This window comes from Amblyraja radiata, chromosome 8 (assembly GCF_010909765.2).
Source record: "Amblyraja radiata isolate CabotCenter1 chromosome 8, sAmbRad1.1.pri, whole genome shotgun sequence".
Classification (NCBI taxonomy): Eukaryota; Metazoa; Chordata; class Chondrichthyes; order Rajiformes; family Rajidae; genus Amblyraja; species Amblyraja radiata.
In genome coordinates this window covers 78,320,592-78,345,026 of record NC_045963.1, presented here as the reverse complement: position 1 = coordinate 78,345,026, position 24,435 = coordinate 78,320,592, and the positions used below count along the sequence as shown (strand labels likewise).

Below are 24,435 nucleotides of genomic sequence, written 5' to 3'. Positions count from 1 at the left end.
CCAAACCAAAGGCAACACAGCTTTAGCACTTCTAAACCAAGGGCAACACAGCTTTAGAATTTACAAACCAAAGGCAACACAGCTTTAGCATTTTCAAACCAAAGGCACAGCTTTAGCATTTCCAAACCAAAGGCAACACAGCTTTAGCATTTCCAAACTAAAGGCAACACAGCTTTAGCATTTCCAAACTATATTTTCAAACCACATTAAGGGTACTGACAGGTCAGTAAAACCACTCACAGTTTAGTAGACATGTGTTCAGTGTTATTCACAGCTCAGACTGAGAATTACGACCTCTCGCTCCCCCATCTTGCAGAGACTAACTGAGGCACCTCCACACTTCCGGGTCTTATAGTCCCTCTGAAAGGGGCGTGGCCTTCAGGAGAGAGAATCTCAACATTTTTTAAACACTAATAACTTTTATTTTTCATCGATGGGAAAAATCCTCTTGTCCTGCGCAGCAGAGGGGGACTCTGAGTAAGATGGCCAAAAATCACAGCCGTAAGTGGCAGCGTTTTTTCTAAAATCAATATACAGAACAACAGGAAGTGGTCAAGATCCGACTTTTAGTAATATAGATATTACAATCCCTACTATAATTGACACCTTCTTACTATCTTGAATGGGAGTAGGGGTAAAAACGTCATTGGGGTCATCAGGTGGGCACCCTCCTTCCTTGGTGTTTCGTTGATAGGCCCACAACACCACCAGAGGGCTCAACAGCAACACCTGGCGTCCCAGGTGCGCTCCCCTCCGTTTGACCCCTCTTGCTGGTCATTTTGCAGCCCAGTTGGAGTCCTTTCTCTTAAGCCACAGCCAGTTGCTGCTTCGCTCGGCAGCCTCTGACAGCGACCTGACAGCTTGCCGGAAGGCCTGTCCTCGAACTCCCATTCCCTTCAGGAGTCTGATTGTTGACATGGCTACAAACCCTCTACAACCTCTACAGTGAGCACCTGAGTACGCTAGCCGCGTTGTTCTGCCTCGGCTGCTAAGTCTGAATGCGTCTGAATACATTTGCGTTCATGCGCTTCACCAACTGCAGCCTCCCCAGGCACAGTTAACTCCACGATGTTCAGGGACTTCTGTCAGGTTGACCACAAGATCAGGTCTGGCCTGAGATCAGTTGTGATGATCTCTGGTGGAAAGATGAGCTTCTGAGAGGTCATAAAGAAGGAATTCCTCGGTCTAAAGCCCAGGTAACATGAAAAGCATTGCTGCCAGTGTGAAGCAAAGGCAGCCATGAAGCATGAGAGGGGTTGTGGGCATACATATAACTGTGGGATATAGTTATAGATGAAGGACTTTGGAAGCATGTTTGAAACTTGAATAATGCCTATCAAGGAGTCCGAGTCATTGCTGTATAAAGGAAATACGTTTTTAGGAATTCTTAAAGCAACATTTTGTAAATTGACAAGGCTGGATGAAACACAAGGTGGGGATTTTGGTTTAATGTATTACTCGGCATGGATAGTGGCGTGTTATTCATTGTAGTGGCAAATAGCTATGCAAATCGTAGATACTTACCTCTGTCTCAATGACATTGGCAAAATGTTCATAAATCAAGCACTATCAGTTGATAAAAAATCTGATGACATGGTCGGGTTTCAACAACGATGGTAAAAATAGGCCATTTTGGTGATGGATACTATATGGGTTTGAGACTCACCTACAGCAAACAGCTTGATTTGGCCTGAATAATGGAATGGATTTAATGGCTAATGCACAGCGTTTGTGACTGAGAGTAAATATAGTGATCCAACATTTTCTGGAAAAAAAATATAGGGGTAAAATGGTTGGAGGTAAAAATAATGGGCTATTGTCTGTATGACAGATGACATTGGGTGGCACTGTGGCGCAATTGTAGAGTTGCTGCCTTACAGCTCCAGAGACCCATGTTCGATCCTGATCACGGGTGCTGTCTGTACGGAGTTTGTACGTTCTCCCCGTGAACTGTGTGGGGTTTTACCGGGTGCTCCAGTTTCCACCCACACTCCAAAGACGTACAGGTTTGTAGGTTAATTGGCTTCGGTAATATGGTAAATTGTCCCTAGTGTGTGTAGGATAGTGTTAGTGTGCAGGGATCGCTGGTCAGCGCGAACTCGGTGGGCAGCCTGTTTCCGCGCCGCATTTTTAAACCAAACTAAACTGAAAAGACACATGATTAAGGGCCTGTCCCACTGTACAATACAATAATACAATACAAATTTATTGTCATTTGAGCCTCAGTGAGACTCAAACGAAATTTCGTTTACACAGCCATACAAACAAAGACAATGTCCTACAGACATACACACAATTAAATTCACACAAACATGTCAGTGGCAAAGTCTTTTCTCTCCCCTGCTCTCAATTTCTCTCCCAATGTCCAAGCCCCAGGCGGGTGATGATAAGTCCCACGGCCATTTTAGGCCGCGCGGGGCGATTTACGGCCCCGCTCCCGGTCTGAAAGTACAAGGTTGGAACCCCCACGGGCGATGGTGAGTCCCACGGCCATGAAGCCGCGCCAGGTGATGTACGGTCCCGGTCCGGGTCGTTCCAACCCCGCGACACGGGCTGGAGAAGTCGCGTTGCGGGAGCTCCGGGAAGCGGCCTCTCTCTCCCCCCGGACCCGCGAGCTCCCGATGTCCCAGTCCACCGGACCTGCGGCTGCGTTGCTGGAGCCTCCGAGCCCCAGGAGTCAATTGTACGAGGCAATTCAAGATTTCTCCCGAGTTCTCCCATGATTCGAGCTCGTGTAACGTACGTAACGGGTACGTAGGAGCTCGTGGATGTCACGTAATGGCTCGTACGAGTAACGGTAGGTACTCGGGAAATCCGGTAAACTCGTGACGTTTTTTCAACACTGAAAAATGTCCCGAGTAAAAAAATACTCGTGATGAAATAAATTGTTACTTTTTACTCGTACGAGCCCCTATGTACCCGCTACGTACATTACACGAGCTCGAATCGGGAGAACTCTTGAATTACCTCGTACAGTGAGACAGGCCTTTATACTCATGGAACTAACATATATCTGGGCTATAGATTGGGCATGGAACCACAATAGAGGTTTAAAAGAGGATGTCTTGGTTCCTGCAGATGGCACAATGCAATCATGGATCAGTTTTGGTTCTGCTTTTCTAATAACTTATTTTTCAATTTTGCTCACAAATGTACCTTTCATTTTTGACTTTTTCCATTTTAGACTTGCAATCAATAATAGTGACAGGATTTAGTTTCATTGTATGTTATTTTTCAGTTGACTTTCGGATTTGTTTATTTTAATCAACTGAACAGATAAAATGTGTCTTTTCTTAATTGATCTTTTTTGCTTTCACTGCACTTGCCATGACAGTTTTTTCACTATAAAGGGACCCATTTGTCTAAGGTAGTAAAAATTCTGCTTCTATTTATTGATTGTGATGTCTGCATGAAATTACTTTTCTAAAAAATATATGCCAGGCTTGTTTTGCAAAATGCCTTTCTTTACGTGATAAGTGCACTAATTTGGATGTGAAATGTGCCTGGGATTATGCCAACACCACTGCGGTCTCAGTTGGCGTGCACTGCTTGTCAGAGCTTGGATTTGTCTTACAAATAAACTTTCCAAGGTGTTTTACAAGAATAGGGTAGATACTGGGTAGAAAATGAATGAATGAGGAAAATTAAACTTTTAATAGGAAAAAAAGAGGTTTGAGTAATGAGGAAGAAAGCTCATTACGTCTGAAGAAGGGTTTCGGCCCAAAACGTTGCCTATTTCCTTCGCTCCATAGATGCTGCCTCACCCGCTGAGTTTCTCCAGCATTTTTGTCTACCTTGGAAGAAAGCTAAAGCAGGTTTGAGGAATCATACTGGAGGTTAGGGTGTAGTTGCTGAAGGATCTGCCTCCAGAGAGTGGAAATGGTGTGGAGGGGCCCAGTATAAGTTAAAGGTGTAGAAAGGAACTGCAGATGCTGGTTTATACCAAAGCTGGACACAAACTGCTAGAGTCACTCAGCGCATCAAGCAACATCTCTGGAGAAAAAGGATGGGTGATGGGCGGGTTAGAAGTTAATGGTACCTTCTGTTTGCAGGTGATAGGTAAAATAACTAGTGCAAGGTAGTAGAGGGATTCCAAAATTAAAACAAGAACATTGAAGTTGATCTGTAAATGCTCTGGGAACTAATTGAGCTTGATGAGAATGGGTAGGAAGGAACTGCAGATGCTGATTTAAATGCTGGAGTAACTCAGCGGGTCAGGCAGCATTTCTGGAGAGAAGGAATGGGTGACATTCTGTGACGAAACCCTTTGTCAGACTGAGCTTTTATATTGACCTTATTATTTCATATATGTTTATAATTTGTACTGAGCTTATATTGTAGTTGGTTGCTAAGAAGAAGGGGTTTGAAGAAGGTTCTCGACCCGAAATGTCGCCTTTTCCTTCTCTCCATAGATGCTACCTCACCCGCTGAGTTCCTCCAGCACTTTTTTCTACCTTATGTTGTAGTTGTGTTGTTTGAATTATGCATTTTGCTTCATTTGAATAAAATATTTTATTTTTGCCAATCCTTTTATGTGGATATTAATGTATGTTAAAAGTTGAAGAATGCATAATGTATGTGATTTTTCTTTTACTAGGCTTGAGTTTGAGAGACAGCAACGAGAGGAACTGGAAAAACTGGAAAGCAAAAGGTAAGAATGGACCAAAATGTAATAAAAACAAGGAACTGCAGACTGGCACACTTAGTAATTAAACCATTATCCATCATATTTTGGTTTCTCAATCATCAGTTCTTTCAAATCCCCACAAATATTTTATAATTTGCTTGACAGCTATCTTTTGATTTGTATTTACTAGGTATTATTAAAATCGGAAACCAAGGAGTGGTGTTTCCATTTTTGCCAAATAGTAATCACTTAAATTGCATTAAAAAAATAAGTGTATCAAGTACTTGAAAGCGCATTTTAATTGGACATTTTTTCTAAATCCATTTTTATATGAATGTATAATTCATATTTATGTTCAATGAATGTAAAGATGTCAGAATATTAAGCTACTTTGTTTCAAATTAAATTATCTGTACATTAATGGAGACCAGAATTTATGCAGATTTTTTTTCACGACAAGACTGATTAACGACTATCACCTCATGATTATGTTGCGAAAGAGCTTCAAAGCCGTTCGTCTTGTTCACGACTAGTTTCATGTGTCGAAACAGAGTCCCAACCCAAAACATCACCTATCCAAAGATAGACACGAAATGCTGGAGTAAGTCAGTGGGACAGGCAGCATCGCCGGAGAGAAGGAATGGGTGACATTTCGGGTCAAGACCCATTTCAGACCATTTTGTGTCTATCTTCGGTTTAGACAATAGACAATAGGTGCAGGAGTAGGCCATTTGGCCCTTTGAGCCAGCACTGCCATTCAATGTGATCATGGCTGATTCCCAATAAGTACACCGTTCCTGTCTTCCCATATCCCCTGACTCCGCTATCTTTAAGAGTCCTATCTAGCTCTCTCTTGAAAGTATCCAGAGAACCGGCCTCCACTGCCCTCTGAGGCAGAGAATTCCACAGACTCACAACTCTCTATGTTAAAAAGAAAACTGCGTTTAAACCATCATCTGCAGTTCCTTCCTGCACATCACCTATCCATGTTCTCCGGTGATGCTGCCTGACTAGCTGAGTTACTCCAGCACTCTGTGTCTCTTTTACTGTAATATGTCATCTATTTTGTGGCCTCACTGGAGTATTTTTTAGGCATGATACGTTCCTTATTGTTTGCTCATTCAGAATCTTGGCAATTTCTCTGCTTTTATTTTTTGGAGACCTGCTATATACATTTTCAGTGAAGCTTTTGATTTGAAATTATAGCATAATACATACAGCACAGGAACAGGTCCTATGGCTCTTGATGTCCGTGCTGAATATGATCCCAAATTTGGGCAAGAAAATGAAATTGCATGTACAATGGGAGAAGCCCCTTGTACCATATTGGATATTTATACAAATGCCCAGGGGATGCGGCCTGCCCCGCTGAGTTACTCCAGCATCTTGTGCCTATCATCGGTGTGAACCAGCTTCTGCTGTTCCTTCCTACACAAAAGATATTGGACCTACTCAACAGGTCACGTAGAATCGACCTGACTTTTTGTCTGAAACTAAAATTTAGGCTTTGAGTTTACGATTGAGTTGTTTTAAATATGTGCTCTTCGTTTATGCATTTAGGAGACTAATCGAGGAAATGGAAGAAAAGCAGCAAACGGAGAAATCGGAACTGGAGAAATTGCAGCTGGAGGTGGAGTCGCAACGCAAAGAGACTGAAATTGTGAAGCTGCGCATCAGGAAACAAGAGGAAAGTCTGAAGCACAGGAATTTAGACATTGAGAGCAGGCTTAAAGATTTGATAGCTGAAAAGGAAAAATTTGAGGAGGAACGGCAGAGAGAACAACTGGAAATCGAGCTGCAAAAGAGAAAGCAGGAAGAGGAAATTTACACGCGGGTCCAAAATGAACTGCAGAAGTTGCAGGAACTCCATGAGCAAGACAAAGCCGGTAAACTGGAGATTCTCCGAGAACTGGAGAAGCTTAAGAAGGAAAAGGATGAACATAGCCAGAAAGTAGAACTGGCAAAGAGAAGGCTTGAAGAAGAAGCAAAAGATCAACAGTCGCTGGTTACCCGACTGGGTGAACAGCTCAGAGACAAGCAGGAGACCATCCAACTGCTCAAGCGAGACGACGTGCAAAGCATCGATGAAGAGAAAAACATCCTGGAAGAAATGAGGGAAATTTTTCTCAAAGCTAAAGAAGCTCGACCTAACGGAGATGAAGAGCCAGAAGACGTTCAAAGAGCAAAGCAAAGATACGTGGACCTGAAAAGAGCGCAGCTGGAAAAATTCACCGCTTTGGAAGAAGATGCCTTTTGCCAAAAAGAGCTCCTGGAACAAGAAATCCTGACTGAGCGTGAAGTCCTTGACCAGCTAAGGTATTTGCATCAAGATTCTGTGACGGTTCTTCATCAGGATGGTGAGAGTGGTACGGTAGATTCGAGCGAGTTGGTCGAAGCTGCGGAGAAAGACAAAGAGGTCGAGCAGCGGTTGCTGGACAAGGAACGGCAGCTGGAATATTTGACGCAAAACCATTTGCCTGCACTGATGGAAGAAAAGCAAAGAGCTGCAGATATCCTTGACCAAGGCCTCCACAGTTTGGACGTTGTACTCTTCCAGACTGAGAAGGAGATTGAAGAAAAGGGGGAGCAATTAGCGCAATACAGAGCGAGTACTGATCAGCTCCAGCAACTCCAACAAACGTATGAGTTTACCGCTAATATAGCTCGGCAAGAGGAGAAAGTTCGAATGAAGGAGAAGGAGATTATTGAACTGCGAGAAAAGCAACAGAGAGAGGCACTTGAGCAAGCTGTCGCCAAAATAGAGAGGAGACATGCCGCTCTTCAGCGCCATTCAGCCATTGACCTAGAGATCGAGGAACAGAAGCAAAAGCTAGCGACGTTAAATGGCTGTGAAGAAGCAGATCTTCGAGATAGTCTGGAGGCAGAACAGAAAGCTCTGGAACAAGACAGAGAAAGGTAAAAAACTTTTAAAGAATAAACCTGAAAACTCTGTTTTCATATAATGCTGTATAATTGTTAGTTCATTACTTTTAGAAGTGCCAGCAACAGCAACGTACACTGTACTGGACAATAAGCAAGTCCACAAACTGACAGCTACTAAAAGATGTCTGATTCTGAGCACAGATGAGGGGAAGCATTGTGTTCCACTTCTGGCTAATAGTCTACTGACTCTTTGTCAGAGCCCATAAGTGGAATTGTCATATTGAGATCCAGACAGGTAGAATATTACAAACCTTTGATACGCGCTGACAACATCCATGTTCACAAACAGACACTAAGTGTTGGAGTAACTCAGCGGGTCAGACAGCATATCTGGAGGACGTGAATAGATGGCGTTTCAGGTCAGGACCCTTCAGACTGATTGTAATTGGGGGGAGAAAGCTGGAGGGGGCGAGACAGACTGCCAAGTGATGTGTGGATACAGGGGAGAGGAGGGAGGGGGGGTTGTCAAGGTGATCAGTCTGAAGAGGACCCTGACACAACAAATCACCTGTTCATAGTGTAGAAACAAGGAACTGCAGATGCTGGTTTACACACAAGAACATCTTGTGCTGGAACAGTCCGAAGAAGGGTCCCGACCTGAAACGTCACCTATCCATGTTTTCCAGAGATGCTGCCAAACCTGCTGAGCTACTCCAACATTTTATGTCCCTTTGCCTATTCATGTTCTCCAGAGATGCTGAGTTAGACAGAACTTTGTCTTATTTTTCAAATAATATTTTTCTTTAAGTTTACTAATTTAACTGTGCTGGCAAAGGCGGTACTAAACTGACATTTTGTACTGGGGGGGGAGGGGGCTTGCTCATTCCCTAGTGACGTTCTAAAAGATGTCTGTCTCTGACACAGGATGAAGGGAAGAATTGTGTTCCACTTCAGATTAATAGACTGCCGACACTTTGCCAGGGCCCAGAGATAGGATTGGCATGTTGCGATCCAGAGAGGTGGATTTACCTGTGTGGGAAGATATGCAAGTCCTCGATACGAGGTGGCATTCAAGAAACTTTTGGATAGGCACATGGACGTGGAGGGATATGGATTATGTGCAGGCAAACAAGAGTTGGTCATGTTCATAAGTGATAGGAGCAGGAATTAGTCCATTCGGCCTACTCCGCCATTCAATCATGGCTGATCTATCTCTCCCTCCTAACCCCATTCTCCTGCCTTCTCCCCGTAACCCCTGACACCCGTACTAATCAAGAATCTATCTTTGCTTTTAAAAATATCCATTGACTTGACCTCTACAGCTTTCTGTGGCAATGAATTCCACAGATTCGTCCTATCCCAGCCCTCCCATTCCACCCTCTGACTAACTAAATTCCTCCTCATCTCCTTCATAAAGGAACGTCCTGGCATTATGTTCAGCACAGACATTGTGGGCTGAAGGGCCTCTTCCTGTGCTTTGTACCATGATACCCGGTGGCAATATGGTTTAAATGAAGGAAGAAACCATTCAAGGGGGCCAAAGATATTTTCAATGTAAACATGTATTTAGTTCCAGATTTTTGACTGACATTTGTCGCAATTTTGATCATTTTAACTTTTAAAAACATGTCACCTGTATAGCTTGGAAAATGCTGCAACCACGCTATTAAAATGGAAATAGCATTGGCAGATTTAAAAAAGGAAAGCACAGGAATTAGCTTTTGTTTTCAACATTGTTTTTGAACTTAGTTACAGTAGTTAGAGCAACGAGTGCAAATGTAGATCTCAGCATTGTAGCCCACCAGTTCCAGATGCCCAATGTTCTCAATGGGGTAGAGGTGAATCAAACAATATCCTGGCTTATGGAAGGAGCATTCAGAAGCAAGGTAGCGCCCTCGATATCCTCCTAAATCTGAACATAATACTCCAAGTGCGGCCTGTACAGTTGTCTTGTACCAGTGCATTGTACAAACATGTACACTGCCCTGTTTATTCCTCTTGTTTGCCAGGTCAAATTTGCTTTTGTACAAACAATATTGTTGATATCATTGTGAGCTGTTTCTATGCAGTTCTTTTTTTTTTAATGCTTTTAAACATGTCTGTGCAGTTAATGATCTCCTTTTACAACAGGCTAGAGCAAGAAATTCAGCAGCTGAAGCAGAAACTGTGTGAAAACGATGTGACGCTAAGGGTCTGTGGAACTGTGGAAGATAAATTGTCCTACCCCAGCTCTGCTAGCCCTAGCATATCTCCGTCAGTAACAAGTCCAGTAGTTGATGACAGGTTTGCTTTCAGATATATTTTTTGCTCCTTGTTTTAACACTGCATGTACTGAGTAAACATTGGTTAATCGTGTCATTTATGGTTCTTTGCAATCTTGAGGTCCATGTTTTGTTAAAATGGGTCGGAAAGAACATGCAGATGCTGGAAACTGCAGATGCTGGAAAAATCGAAGGTAGATAAAAATGCTGGAGAAACTCAGTGGGTGAGGCAGCATCTATGGAGCAAAGGAATAGGTGACGTTTCGGGTCGAGACCCTTCTTCAGACGGGTCTCGCCCCGAAACGTCGCCTATTCCTTCGCTCCATAGATGCTGCCTCACCCGCTGAGTTTCTCCAACATTTTTATCTACCTCTGAGATAAGGGGGGGGGGGGGGGAGGGGGGAGGGGGGGGGGGGGGGGGGGATAATTGTGTCCCTGAACCTATGCTGCCATTCAGTGAGAACGTGACTGTTCTTATTTTGGCCTCCGTTCCATTCCCCTGCCTGTTCCCCCATAACCCTTTAGAAACTGTGTAGGAAGGAACTGCAGGTGCTGGTTTAAATCGAAGATGGACACAAAATGCTGAAGTAACTCTGCAGGACAGGCAGCATTTCTGGAGAGAAGGAATGGGTGACGTTTTGGTCTGAAGAAGGGTCTCAACCCGAAACGTCAGTCATTCCTTCCCTCCAGCGATGCTGCCTGTCCCGCTGAGTTACTCCAGCATTTTGTGTCTACCCTTTCAAAACTATCTACCTTGGCCTTCAATGATTTGGACATTATGGTTCTCTGGGAGAGAGATCTCTGAAGATTTACAGCCCTCAATGAAATCTCTCCTCGTGTGTCTTAAATGGGTGAGCTTTTATTTTTAAATTAAAATGAGCTTGAGAGTACCCCCACCTTGAGAAACGTCCTCTCGGCCTCTAAGATGTCGAGCCTCCTCTGAATTTTATTGTTTAACTAAGATCGCATTTCATTCAACTAAATTTCCATAAATATAGGCCCATTCTTCTTGCGAGGAAATCAGATTGGGTGCGTTTATGTGGTCTAGCCAACGTCCAAAACGTCTGTGAAGTTGACTCATTTCTTCGCAAGCAGACATCAATGACTACAGCTTTTTGTCCACGTGTTTTTCTGCAAACATTATCTTGGCTCTATAAATGTGCTCTCTCATCCACGTAGCTGTATGAATAAGTCGCTCAATGATTCTAACCCTGCAAGTGCACTGCCTTCATAATGGTTCCATTGTTGTCAAAAGTACAGTGAAATTCCTTCTTTGCATACCGTTCAGCCAAAAATCCTACAATACATAAGCACAAACATACTTACGAATTGTAATAAAATATTAATCGGAAAATAGTAATGTTAAGTGTGTATGAATAGCAGATTACACTGAGGCAGTGCACAAGAATGGCCACATTTCTGGCACCATCTTGTATCCTTCGAGTTTCAAAGTAGTTAAAAGTAGTTAACTTGGCCATAAGATCTGTTGTTCTGAAGGCAGCAATGGGTCGGTACTTAATGACCTTTCCCCTTCACTAGGGTGCTTTGAAATTGACATTACTTTCTAGTGATTTTTTTTTTTAATGACCAAAATAAATGCGATTTTCTACTTTCATGACAAACATTTCCATAACAAAAGTTGATCTCTTGCCCAATTGAAATTGTAGTCCTTTCAATTTTATTCCATTGTACGGACAGTTTAATTCATGTAGCTATTATCCCGTTTTTTGTCTTTCTCAGGCTAAATGCATACATTGAAGAAGAGGTTCAACGACGACTGGCAGAAAAGGCAACATTACAAAAATCTCATGAAGTAAATGATGCAGCTAGCCTCTCCCTTTCCATAGAGCAGGTGTGTATGCTAACGTCAACTCAGAGCAAGTTTTAGTTTAGTTTTAATTTAGACATGCACCGTGGAAACAGGTCTTTCAGCCCACTGAGTCCGTGCCCACCAATGATCCCTGCACATTAACTTATCCTACACACACTAGGGACAATTTATATTCACACCAAGCCAATTAACTTACAAACCTATACGTCAGTAGTCGGCAACCTATGGCCCCCGGGCCGAATGCGGCCCGTAACCCCAAATCATCCGGCCCGCGGGCCTATTTCTTTTTCTCCATAATCCTCCGGTCCGCAGACTTCCTTCATCTCCGGTACATCCCGGACCCGAGGCCGCGGCGCCCAGGCGCGGTGACGCAAGGAGGCCTGCGTTGGCGGCTGCAATTGCGGAGGCGGCGAGCACGACCGAGTAGCGAGCTCTGGCTATACTGCGTCCTGCGCAAAGCCCCGGCACGGCCGCACACCTCCTGTGTCTGGGCTTCGCTGTGGGGATTGGGGTTGTCAATGGGCCGGGGACGAGTGAGTGTGAGTATTTGAGCCACTGGCTTCAGGACAGAGCCAAGGCAGTGGTCCGTAGGTTCGCCATGTTGGTGAGCGCCCGTAACTAGGGACCAGTGATCCGGGTGGTGTCCTCAAAGGAGCAGGATCTATGTGAACGCGTGATTTGATGCCTGTCATCCAGGGCGGGATGGGGGCGGGATCCATGTGTACACATGATAGATATGGCCCGCCATCCGCTCACAGACATGCGTCCCAGCCCCAATGCAGAACAAGGTTGCCGACCCCTGCCATACGTCTTTGGAGTGTGGAAGAAAAACAAAAATCTCGGAGAATGCCCAAGTGGCCACGGGGAGAGCGTACAAACTCCGCACAGACAGCGCCCGTAGTCGGGATCGAACCAGGTCTCTGGTGCTATAAGGCAGCAACTTTACCGTGCCGCCTGAAGTGTTTGCATGTTCACCGTGTCTGTTTTAATATACTGTCTCCTTTAATGTCAACGAGACGTTTGTTCAAACAAGACTTGCAACTCAACTAAACTATCGTGGCACCATTTTAAACTTTCCCATTTACCAATTTAGGATCTCCTTCAACAGAAATTGCAGTGTAGAATCAAAACCATTTGTAGTATTGATACTAAACACAAACTTACTTTGAATAGCATCCATGCTGCGAGGATACTCCCGCACGCGCAGCTCCCCGGGAGCTTGTTGTGTTAGCTATGTTGTGCCCTAGGTTTGACTTTTAAATGAAACCGCAGATGATAGATAATAGCTTCTGAGCTGAAAGATTAATAGGGATCAAAGTTAGCAGCAGATGCAAGTAATATATAGTAATCTGCAGAATTTGAAAAAAAAATACAATGCTTGTGCAGCTAATTGTTTCAAAATACAAACAGTTTGCTGAAGAACATGCAACTGAGAAATGGAAATCTATCATCAACCTTAAGAATAAATGGTCTGCCATCAATAATACAGGATTAAAATGAAACTAATAATATATTGGCTTTTTTTTCAGGAAAATGGGAATCTTCAGAATAACATGAACCAGCGCAAGCTGAAATACGAGGTATTGATTTTTATTGTAAATTTGTTTTCTAACAATGTGGCAATTGGGTGCAAAGAAGCCCATCAACCTTTTATTAATTGAAGTCAAGTAGTTCAATTTACATTATGATTTGCAGCTAATGGGGGTTAGGCAATTGACTGTGAAGAAGTCCAGTATAAATGGTAAATCTATTTCCTAGTTTTTTGCTGGCGCAGTGTTTTGTAGTGATTTTGCAGATTCAAAAACAGTTGCATGAAGTGTACTTGAGGCCGGATTTAATAATGATAAATAACAAAATACTACCTTCTAACATTAACTACCTTTTTAAGATTGCAGCATTAAAACTGGTTTCATTTAATCCAACAGTGGACCTTCATTTTCCATGCTTACTTTAATACTACTGGTTGAGATCTATAATTTTATACGTTTAATTCCATGATAAGGCAGCTGACAGAATCCTTTCATGTGCTTGAAGGGTTGAATTCAAATCACATAACGTGTCACTCTGCTAATGGTAACTTATTTTTCCTGTGGAAATTTAGACAGCACTGCAGATATGGTTTGTCTTGTACATTGTTATTAAATGTCTGGCCGCACTTATCTACATTACTCTCCATTTCTCAACTCGCATTTTTCAGACGTATGCAGTGATGCATAGTCCATGTCCAATGCAAATGTCCTCAGCTTGTTTATTAGTGTTGTGCTTTGTTAATCAGTCAATTAATTGGGAAAATAAATCCAGGAGTAGTCATTGTCAATTGAATTAAAATTTCATTTTAATTGTGATTAAAGTATTTTACAATGGTTTAGTTTAGGCTATAAGGTATAAGTATGTAAAAAAAACATTTTATTAGAGTAATAAATGTTTTCTTTGTCTTGGGCTATACAAATATGCCAGGTCTTGAATTCTATATACAGTGCCCTCCATAATGTCTGGGACAAAGACCCATCATTTATTTATTTGCCTCTGTACTCCACAATTTGAGATTTGTAATAGGAAAAAATCACATGTGGTTAAAGTGCACATTGTCAGATTTTATTAAAGGGTATTTTTATATATTTGGTTTCACCATGTAGAAATTGCAGCCTTTAATAAAATCTGACAATGTGCACTTTAACCACATGTGATTTTTTTTTTTCTATTACAAATCTCAAATTGTGAACTACAGAGGCAAATAAATAAATGATGGGTCTTTGTCCCAAACATTATGGAGGGCGCTGTAATAAACAGGCCCACCGAGTCTGCACCGACCAGCGATCCTCACACACCAGCACTATCTTATACACACAAGGGACATTTTTTGCATTTATACCAAGCCAATTAACCTACAAACCTGTACGTCTTTGGAGTGTGGGAGGAAACCGGAGACCTTGGCGAAACCCCACGCAGGTCACAGGGAGAACGTACAAACTGCATACAGCCAGCACCAGTAGTCAGGATGGAATCGGGGTCCCTGGCGCTGTGAGGCAGCAACTCTACCGCTGTGCCACCGTGCTGGTGGGAGTGCTGGTAACAGGGACCCAGTCAGTTTAATGGGAGCACAATATCTGAGTCCTAGGAGCATGAAAGGAGCACTGAAATTGGTATCCTGTGAACCTTAGTCTGAAGAAGGATCCAGCCAGAAAAGTCCCCATGACCCTTTTCGTCTGTGCATATCCCTCCACAGATGCTGCCTGTGCTGCCGAGTTCGATCAGCACTTTGTGTTTTGTTCAGGATTTCTGAATAGACAGATTGCAAATGAACAGTTTTGATGTATGCAAATTGTGTGAACTGTAAATTATATCATCAGTAGTCTACTTGCACGCTTTTTTCATAGCTGTTTTTATCGTACATTCTCCAAGAAAATGCAATAAAAAATATGTGTTTCTCATCTTGTGGTATAATCTTTTGTCTAACAAAGCAGGAACAGTGAACCAAGGTCGTCTTTGAAATCTATTCAGCTGTTCAAGTACTTTTGCTATTAGTTTAGATGATGGAAATCTGTACTTAAATTGCATTTACCGACCATTGTGCCATTTCCCTTGATATCCTTGTCAAACAAGAAGGTACCTTTACGGTCTAAAATGTTTTAAGCTGCAGTGTTTTGAGAGTGAGTGATACAGATTTTGACTAATCCACATTTCACTCTTTAATTTGATAGGTTTTTTTTAATCCCACTTGTTTCACTGGAGGAAATGGTTTCTCACCAGCTACCCCATAGAATTTGTTAATGATTTTGAAGGCTTGCTTTTAAACTTTCCTGAGCCTCCCACGGTAAGGAGGTGAAAGTAAGCCCTGGAATCATTCTGATTAGCATGCACCCGATCTCCTCGAAGATCTGCAATCTCGTTCAGCAAAGTTAATGCATCTGATATTATCGGGGCAAGGCTCGGAACAACTGGAGCATTACATAAACCTCTGATGTTGGCCATTTCTGATATAAAGGGAATGTTTTGTGAACAATTTTTTAGTTACTTTTGTTTTTGCCTATGCATTAGCTGCTAGTAATTTTGAACATAGCACAGTGGCGCAGCGCTAGAGCTGCTGCCTTCCAGCACCAGAGACCCGGATTCGATCCTGACTACAGGTGCTTGACTGTGCGGAGTTTGTACGTTCTCCCTGTTACTGGTGGGTTTTCTCCGGGATCTCTGGTTTCCTCCCACAGTCCAAAGACGTACATGTTTGTAAGCTAATTGGCTTGGTATAATTGTACATTGTCCCTAGTGTTTGTAAGATAGTGTTCGTGTGCGGGGATCACTGGTCGGCTCGGACTCTGTGGGCCGAAGGGCCTGTTTCCGTGCTGTATCTCTATACTAAACTAAATGTAGAAAAGTACACCACAGGTCCTTCGGCTGCCAATGTCTATGCCAAACATGATGCCAAGCTAATCTCCTCTGCCTACACATGTTCCATAACAATAGTTCCTTTATTATAATGTGTACCAAGGTACAGTGAATTATTTTTTTTGCATACAGATCAGAAGATTAGTGCTGTACAATAAGTACATAATGTGTAGAAACAGCCTAGTGAGTCTATATGCAGTAGTCACCAAGTTTTCACCATTTCAAAATCTCAGCTGCTGATGGCCATAAAGGCACTTTGCAGCTGCTGCTTCCATCCGCTCATGCCACGAACCGTCGCCCCTCTCCTCGGCTGGCCATTTTCAACCTTCATGTTGTGCCTCCCGCAGCCAGCCTTGAGGGCATGGATGGCAAGACCCCTCCGGTCCCTCTTACCAGCCCTTTGTCCAGTGTCCGCCGTCGTTACCGGCTCCCTCCACCTCCTCTCTGGTTCCTGGTCTTTGGGGGCGAGCAGGGTTATCCCGCCATTCCTCCATGCAGAGTTCCTCCATGCAGGGGTCCTTCTGCAGTTGTACAGAGCCCTAGTGAGACCACACCTGGAGTATTGTGTACAGTTTTGGTCCCCTCATTTGAGGAAGAACATTCTTGCTATTGAGGGAGTGCAGCGTAGGTTTACAAGGTTAATTTCCGGGATGGCGGGACTGTCATATGCTGAGAGAATGGAGCAGCTGGGCTTGTACACTCTGGAGTTTAGAAGGATGAGAGGGTATCTCATTGAAACATATAAGAATGTTCAGGGTTTGGACACGCTAGAGGCAGGAAACATGTTCCCGATGTTGGGGGAGTCCAGAACCAGGGGCCACAGTTTAAGAATAAGGAGTAAGCCATTTAGAACAGAGACGAGGAAACACTTTTTCTCACAGAGAGTGGTGAATCTGGAATTTTCTGCCTCAGAGGGCGGTGGAGGCGGGTTCTCTGGATGCTTTCAAGAGCGAGCTAGATAAGGCTCTTAAAAATAGCGGAGTCAGGGGATATGGGGAGAAGGCAGGAACGGGGTACTGATTGGGGATGATCAGCCATAATCACATTGAATGGCGGTGTTGGCTCGAAGGGCTGAATAGCCTACTCCTGCACCTATTGTCTATTGTCATTCCCTGCATATCTATGCGCCTATCTAAAAGCCTCTTAAACGTCACTATCATATCTGCCTCCACCATCACACGGAGAAGCACGTTCTAGGCACCCACCACCCTCTGTGTAAACCACCCCCACCCCACATCTCCTTTAAATGTTGTCTCTTTCACCTTAAGCTATGCCGCCTAGTCTTTGACATTTCTACCCTGGGGAAAAAAGGTTCTGACGGTCTACCGTTTCTATGCCTCACGTAATTGTACATATTTCAATCCGGTCTCTCGTCCACTGATGCTCCAAAAAAATAATTTTAATACATAGATACGCAAGTTGTCCTTCCTCCTCCACAGCTTTTCATTTCATGTCAATTTTTTCCTCCTAAACAAATGAGTTCAGAAATCTGAGCTAATGTATAAAATATTGGAGAGACTGGGGCTAGCTGGATTGCTTTCATATGGAGCTGGCACAGAGTCAAAGACCCTTCCTGCTGTAATATTTTTCAACATGCTCACAGAAGCAATCAGTTCAAAGATAAATCTGTGAAAAGTGGACATTATTGGCTGCAATTTAGACTGGGCCCAGATTGGTAATAGATAATAAGGGTGTAACAATTTGGAAGAGGCAAGGGAGGGAAAGAAAGAAAGACAGACAGACGAGTCAGTGGCAGAAAATGGAGAGCATCACTATTTAAACAGAATGTAGACAAAAATGCTGGAGGAACTCAGCAGGTGAGGCAGCATCTATGGAGAGAAGGAATAGGCGACGTTCTCCATAGATGCTGCCTCACCAGCTGAGTTCCTCCAGCATTTTTGTCTACCTTCGATTTTTCCAACATCTGCAGTTCTTTCTTAAACAGAGATTGATTCATATCATTCTTTTGGATTGAACTGAGGAAACATCGCCTATCCAAGTTCTCCAGAGATGGTGCCTGACCGATTGAGTTACTCCAGCACTCTGTGTCTTTTTTTGTAAACCAGCAACTGCAGTTCCCTGTTTCTACAGCCACATAATAGCTTGGCCACAAGAGTAAATCAAAGACTGGATGCCCTGTGTTATGTGGTTCATTTCCTGATGCCATAGGGCCTTCCCACCATCCACAAGGTGCAGGTCGGAAGTGCGTTGGGACGCTCTGCCCTGGGCTGGATAAAGCAGTTACAAGCTAAGCTGGAGGCTCAGGTCATTCAAGGCATCTATATTGCTTTTGGTTTATTATTGTCGCATGTACTGAGATATAATGAAACATTGTGTTTTGTTTGTTATCCGTGCTGTTCGTGAGTACATTAGGTAGTGTAAAACAGAAGAGAAACTGTGCAGAATATAATGCTACAGCTACAGGGAAAGTTCAGATTTTATTTCTGTTGAAAAGGGCATATGCTGCCACGAGGTAGATTAGAAGATCGAGAATTCATCCTTGGCATACGGGAGTTCTGTTCCCCTCCAACACCTCACAATCTCATAACTACCACCAAGAACAAAGGCAGCTAGTGAAGGGGAATAACATCACTTGCAGGTTCACCACCAAGTGGCACAGCTTCCTGATTAAGAAATACATCATAGCCCTTCATTGTCACTGGGTCTTAAGCCTGGGATTCTCTCTCCAATAGCACCATGAAGGAGTTCAGTGGACCAAGATGGCAGCTCATCACCATCTTCTCAGTTGCAAGGAATGGGTAATAAATTAGGCTTATTATTATCAGTACTGAAATGCAGTGAAAAGCTTTGTTTGCTGTCCAAACACATCTCCCACCGGATCAACTACAAAATCCTGATCCTCACCTACAAAGCCCTCCCCCCATATCTCACTGACCTCCTCTCCCCCTATCAACCCTCACGGTCCCTCAGATCCACATCAGCCGGTCTCCTCTCCATCCACAAGTCCAACCTCCGCAGTTTTGGGGACAGAGCCTTCTCCAGCTCCCAGGCTCTGAAACTCCCTCCCCCAACTGATCCGCAATTCTGTGTCCCTCACCATCTTCCAGTCCCGCCTCAAGACCCATCTCTTCACCTCTGCCTATCCTTAGCCCCACGTCCCCCTCCCTTTTCATCTGTGCATTAATTGCCTAATATTGTGTTTTGTATTGAATTCTGTCTTTACTTTGTGTACTAGTCATGTCTCTACTATTTATTTCATTCCCCTTACATGTTTTTCCTCTACCTGCTAAATTTTTGTAAGGTGTCCTTGAGACTCTTGAAAGGCGCCCATAAATAAAATTTATTATTATTATTATTATACATAAATACAACTGTCAAACTTAGGTGTAACAGATAGAAAGGAGATTTAAAACAGTATCGTGTGACAGAGTAGCACATCGGTAGAGTTGCTGCCTTACAGCGCCAGAGACACGGGTTCGATCCTGACTACGGGTGCTGTTTGTAAGGAGTTTATACGTTCTCCCTGTGGGTCTTCTCCAGGTGCTCCAGTTTCCTCCCGCACTGCAAAGACATACAGGTTTGTAGGTCAATTGGCTTCTGTAAATTGTCCCTAATGTGTAGGATAAAACAAGTAAGTGTATTATCACTGGTCGGCACAGACTCAGTGGGCCGAAGGGCCTGTTTCCACGCTGTGCCTCTAACTAAGACAGTATAGATCCCTCTCTGGGCAGAGCACGCAAAGAGTCGCCACAGTCTTGCAACCATGCTGGCTTTGTCAATGGTTCTAAAGAATTACAAAAAGCCAGTTTTTTTTCTCCCTCGTGTACCTCGCTTGATGCATTTTAAATTAACCGATGCAAGCTTGGAACTTGGAAGATCCTCTAGATATTTGCTGAATTATCGGAACCTCTAGATGTTTGCTAATGTTCTGCGGCTCCGAGTGCCATGCTCAAATGCAATTAGGCTGCCAGGAGCTGCTGGCATTTGAGAAAGCAATCAATCACTGAGAACCTGGGGATGGAACACTGCTCCAGCTCTTAAATTAAAAGGAATTTGAAATAAATTACATATGCCATACATCAGTTGTACTGGTGTAGTTTGTCTGTCAGTTTGCTCAGATTGGTGAGCATTTTAAGAAAATGCATCTATTTTAAAACCTCTTGACAACCATCCTGTTTCCTTTTCTGTTAAGTTTTATCGGCTTGAATGGTGCATACAGGAACATTCTGCACGCTAACCTCCTTTAAACACTTTCCTTTGTATTTCCTTCACTTGAATCTCAATGGTTTAGAGACACGGTGATAAGATTTTATTAAGCAGTGAGAAGTTAACGTTTCTTTTGATAAGTCTGTAATGTGTATGTGTGTGTATATATACACGCTGAACTTTTTTCTCTCGTTTATCATATTGTTTACAGTGTACTATGTTTACATATTCTGTTGTGCTGCAGCAAGTAAGAATTTCATTGTTCTGTCTGGGACATATGACAATAAAATGCTCTTGACTTGACATTTTGTATTAACGAACTGTATTTACTCTCCCTTTTGAAATATGTTCTCAGTATGCTTTAATATTTCATACTTCAATATTTCATTATATACTTTAATTGTTCGTGCATTCACAGTTTCTCTTTGATAATTTAAGATTTCCTGTGATTTTTTTTTTTTGCTTTGGCAGCGCTTGTTCTCTCGATCACTGGAGATTGGCCCAAACAACCTCAAGGATCCGATTAAAATTAGTATATCCCGTTACGTCTTGCGTGGACAAGGGAAGGATGAGCACTACGAGTTTGAGGTGAAGGTGAGTGTTGCCCTTATTTCACAAGTTCACAAGTGATGGGAGTAGAATCAAGCCATTTGACCCATCGAGTCTACTCCATCATTCGATCATGGCTGATCTCTGCCTCCTAATCCCATTCTCCTGCCTTCTCCCCATAACCCTTGACACCCGTTCTAATCAAGAATTTGTCTATCTCTGCCTTAAAAATATCCACTGATTTGGCCTCCACAGCCTCCTGTGGCAATGAGTTCCATAGATTAACTACCCTTTGACTAAAGAAGTTCCTCCTCGCCTCCTTTTAAAAGAGCGCCCTTTAATTCTGAAGCTACGACCTCTGCTCTTAGACTCTCCCATCAGTGGAAACGTGTGTTCCACATCCACTCTATCTATGCCTTCCATTATTCTGTAAGTTAATTTCCTTTCCTAAAGTACATTCTTTTCCCCAGGGTAGAGAATTCTAAAAGGGCATAGGGTTAAGGTGAGGGGGGTGAGATTTAGGATGGACATCAGCGGCAACCTTTTTCACTCTACATAGTCCTGAGATATAATGAACAATATAATGTGTAGGATAATCAGGGGAAAGGGAAACAAGAGATATCGACCGTGATGTAGAGAGATATAGATCAAATGAATGAAAGATATGCAAAAAAGTAATGATGATAAAGAAACAGGCCATTGTTAGCTGTGTGCCAGGTGAGAACGAGTACAGACTATGAGACTCAACAAGACGACTTTGAAGCTGAACGACTTGGGTGGGTGAACGATGGAGAGAGAGGGAATGCAAGGATTACTTGAAGTTAAAATGAACCCTAAAAAATATAATTCTTATGATTTTTAAAATACATTTAGACATGTATGTGGTTGGGAAGGATTTAGAGGGCTATGGGCTAAATGTAAACAAATGGGACTAGCTCCACATGCCAAGCTGACCGGCATGGATCAGGTGGGCCGAAGGGCCTGTTTTCATTCTGTACGTTCTTGACTTTCTGACTCCATGGAAATAATGAAGCATTCAGAATCAATCATTCTGAATCATAAAGCTTTAAGAAAAAAAAATATTTCCACACAGGAATTGTAATTTCATCAGCCCAGACTATATTCAGCATTACAATAAGTTATGCAAATCATTAAGGACTGGCGTATCCATTAAGATGAGTAGTCTTTTATTGAACTGCAAATTATATTAATACAACCAAAACTCACATATTCTGAAGGTGATTTTAAATTGATAGAGAGCCGTGGATGACAGATATGGAATATCATTACAAAGGAAGGCACATTTTAATATAAAGGATATTATCTCCAAAGATTGTAATTTTCATGTAAATCCAGTGAAACTGAAAATATGGGAGTGTATTTCCTTTGATTAGGAGAAGTTAGAGATTCTAATCTGATTAGAATTGATGGCAGGAAGGAAAGAAAATGGGTGGCACGGTGGCGCTGCGGTAGAGTTGCTGCCTCACAGCGCAGGAGACCCAGATCTGATCCTGATTACAGGTGCTTGTCTGTATGGAGTTTGTAGTTCTCCCCGTGACCTGTGCGGGTTCTCTCCGGATTCCTCCCACTCTCCAAAGACATACAGGTTTGTAGGTTAATTGGCTTGGCATAATTGTCATAGAGTGATGCAGTGTGGAAACAGGCCCTTCGGCCCAACTTGCCCACACCGGCCAACATGTCCCAGCTACACTGGTCCCACCTGCCTGCGTTTGGTCCATATCCCTCCGAGCCTGTCCTATCCATGTCCCTGTCCAACTGTTTCTTAAATGTTGGGATAATCCCTGTCTCAACTGCCTCCTCTGGCAGCTTGTTCCATACACCCACCACCCTTTGTGAGAAAAAGTTACCCCTCAGATTCATATTAAATATTTTCCCCTTCACCTTAAACCTATGTCCTCTGGTCCTCAATTCACCTACTCTGGGCAAGAGACTGTGCATCTACCCAATCTATTCCTCTCATGACTTTATACACCTCAATAAGATAACCCCTCGTCTTCCGACGCTCCAAGGAATATAGTCCCAGCTTACTCAACCTCTCCCTATAGCTCAGACCCTCTAGCCCAGACAACATTCTTGTAAATCTTCTCTGTACCCTTTCCAGCTTGACAACATATTTCCTATAACATGGTGCCCAGAACTGAACACATTACTCTAAATGGAGCCTCAACTGCTACATGACCTCCCAACTTCTATACTCAATCCGCTGACTGATGAAGGCCAATGTGCCAAATGCCTTTCTGACCACCCTATCTACCTGCGGCTCCACCTTCAAGAAACCACCCCTCTGCTCTACAACACTCCCCAGACCCCTATACGTTCACTGTGTTGGTCCTGCCCATGTTAGACTTCCCAAAATCCAACACCTCACATTTCTCTGTATTACATTCCATCAACCATTCCTCAGCCCACCTGGCCAATCGATCCAGATCCTGCTGCAATCGTTCACAACCATCTTCATCATCTGCAAGCCCATCCACTTTTGTATCATCTGGAAACTTGCTAATCTTGTCCTGTATGTTCTCATCCAAATCATTGATATAGATGACAAATAGTAACGAGCCCAGCACCGAACCCTGAGGCACACCACTAGTCACAGGCCTCCAGCCCGAGAAGCAACCTTCCACCATCACCCTCTGCTTCCTTCCATGAAGCTAATTTTCTATCCATTCAGCTATCTCCTTGGATCCCATGCAATCTAACCTTCTCGAGCAGCCTACCATGTGGAACCTTGTCGAATGCTTTGCTGAAGTCCATATGTACAACATCTACAACTCTGCCCTCGTCAACATTTTTGGTCACGTCTTCTAAAAACTCAAATTAGATTTATGAGACACGACCTCCCACATACAATCTCATGCTGATTATCCCTAATCAGACCATGTGTATATCCTATCCCTCAGAACACCTTCTAGTAACTTTCCAACTGCTGTTAAACTCACTGGCCTATAGTTCCCAGCATTTTCCCTGCAGCCCTTCTTGAATAGAGGCACAACATTTGCTACTTTTCTTCCGTCACCTCTCCTGTATTTAATGCCGACTCGTAAATTTCAACCAGGGCTCCAGCAATTTCCCCTAGTTTCCAACAATGTCCTCGGATATATCTGATCAGGCCCTGGAGATTGGTCTACCTTCATACACGATTAGAAATTGTCCCTAAAGTGTGTAGCATAGCGTTAATGTGCAGGAATTGCTGGTCGGTGTGGACTGTTTCCGTGCAGTATCTTTAAACTAAACTAAACTAAAAACACAGCTGATCAGATGAATCGGCAGCCTCCAGAAATACCTTTTTTATAATGAGGAAATACCACTGGCACTGGCTAATGCAGATGCATATGGAGCTTGTAAGGAAAGCCAGAACAGATTATCAGTCGGGTACCAAGAGACTTGTTGAACGTAAAAAAAACTATAATGTGAGGCTATCTTTGCATCGCTGACAGAATGCATTGCTAGCAATTCCTCTTAAAGAATTTGAGTCTTCAACCCCTTGATGCACTTTCATCCAGTGTATATGTGTGTACGTTATTTTTGTGCCTCACAGATTGCAATATTCTGGTTGGGGGATTTCAGGTCAACACTTGAGGCTGGTAAAATATTTCTGTAAACTTTAGGATCAATGTGGAAATAGAAATTAGCTGATGTAGTCGGGCTGGGAAAGCTTTATGCACAGTGACTATTTTGTCAATAGCTTTGAGTCTCACGGACTATCTTTGATC

The 24,435-nt window shown here is 43.1% G+C and overlaps 1 protein-coding gene across 2 annotated transcripts in view; it reads left to right on the top strand.

Moving 5' to 3' along the window:
* kif16b (kinesin family member 16B) overlaps positions 1-24,435 on the top strand; it is a 122,871-nt gene that overhangs the window by 75,918 nt on the left and 22,518 nt on the right. Inside the window, exons 18-24 of one of the 2 annotated variants that reach the window (XM_033026286.1) lie at positions 3,335-3,367; positions 4,598-4,651; positions 6,188-7,543; positions 9,641-9,793; positions 11,512-11,623; positions 13,132-13,182; positions 20,624-20,746. In XM_033026286.1, the coding sequence (XP_032882177.1) occupies positions 3,335-3,367; positions 4,598-4,651; positions 6,188-7,543; positions 9,641-9,793; positions 11,512-11,623; positions 13,132-13,182; positions 20,624-20,746 (1,882 nt within the window). The remainder of the gene's footprint in view (positions 1-3,334; positions 3,368-4,597; positions 4,652-6,187; positions 7,544-9,640; positions 9,794-11,511; positions 11,624-13,131; positions 13,183-20,623; positions 20,747-24,435) is intronic. The other variant, XM_033026287.1, reaches the window with a different exon arrangement.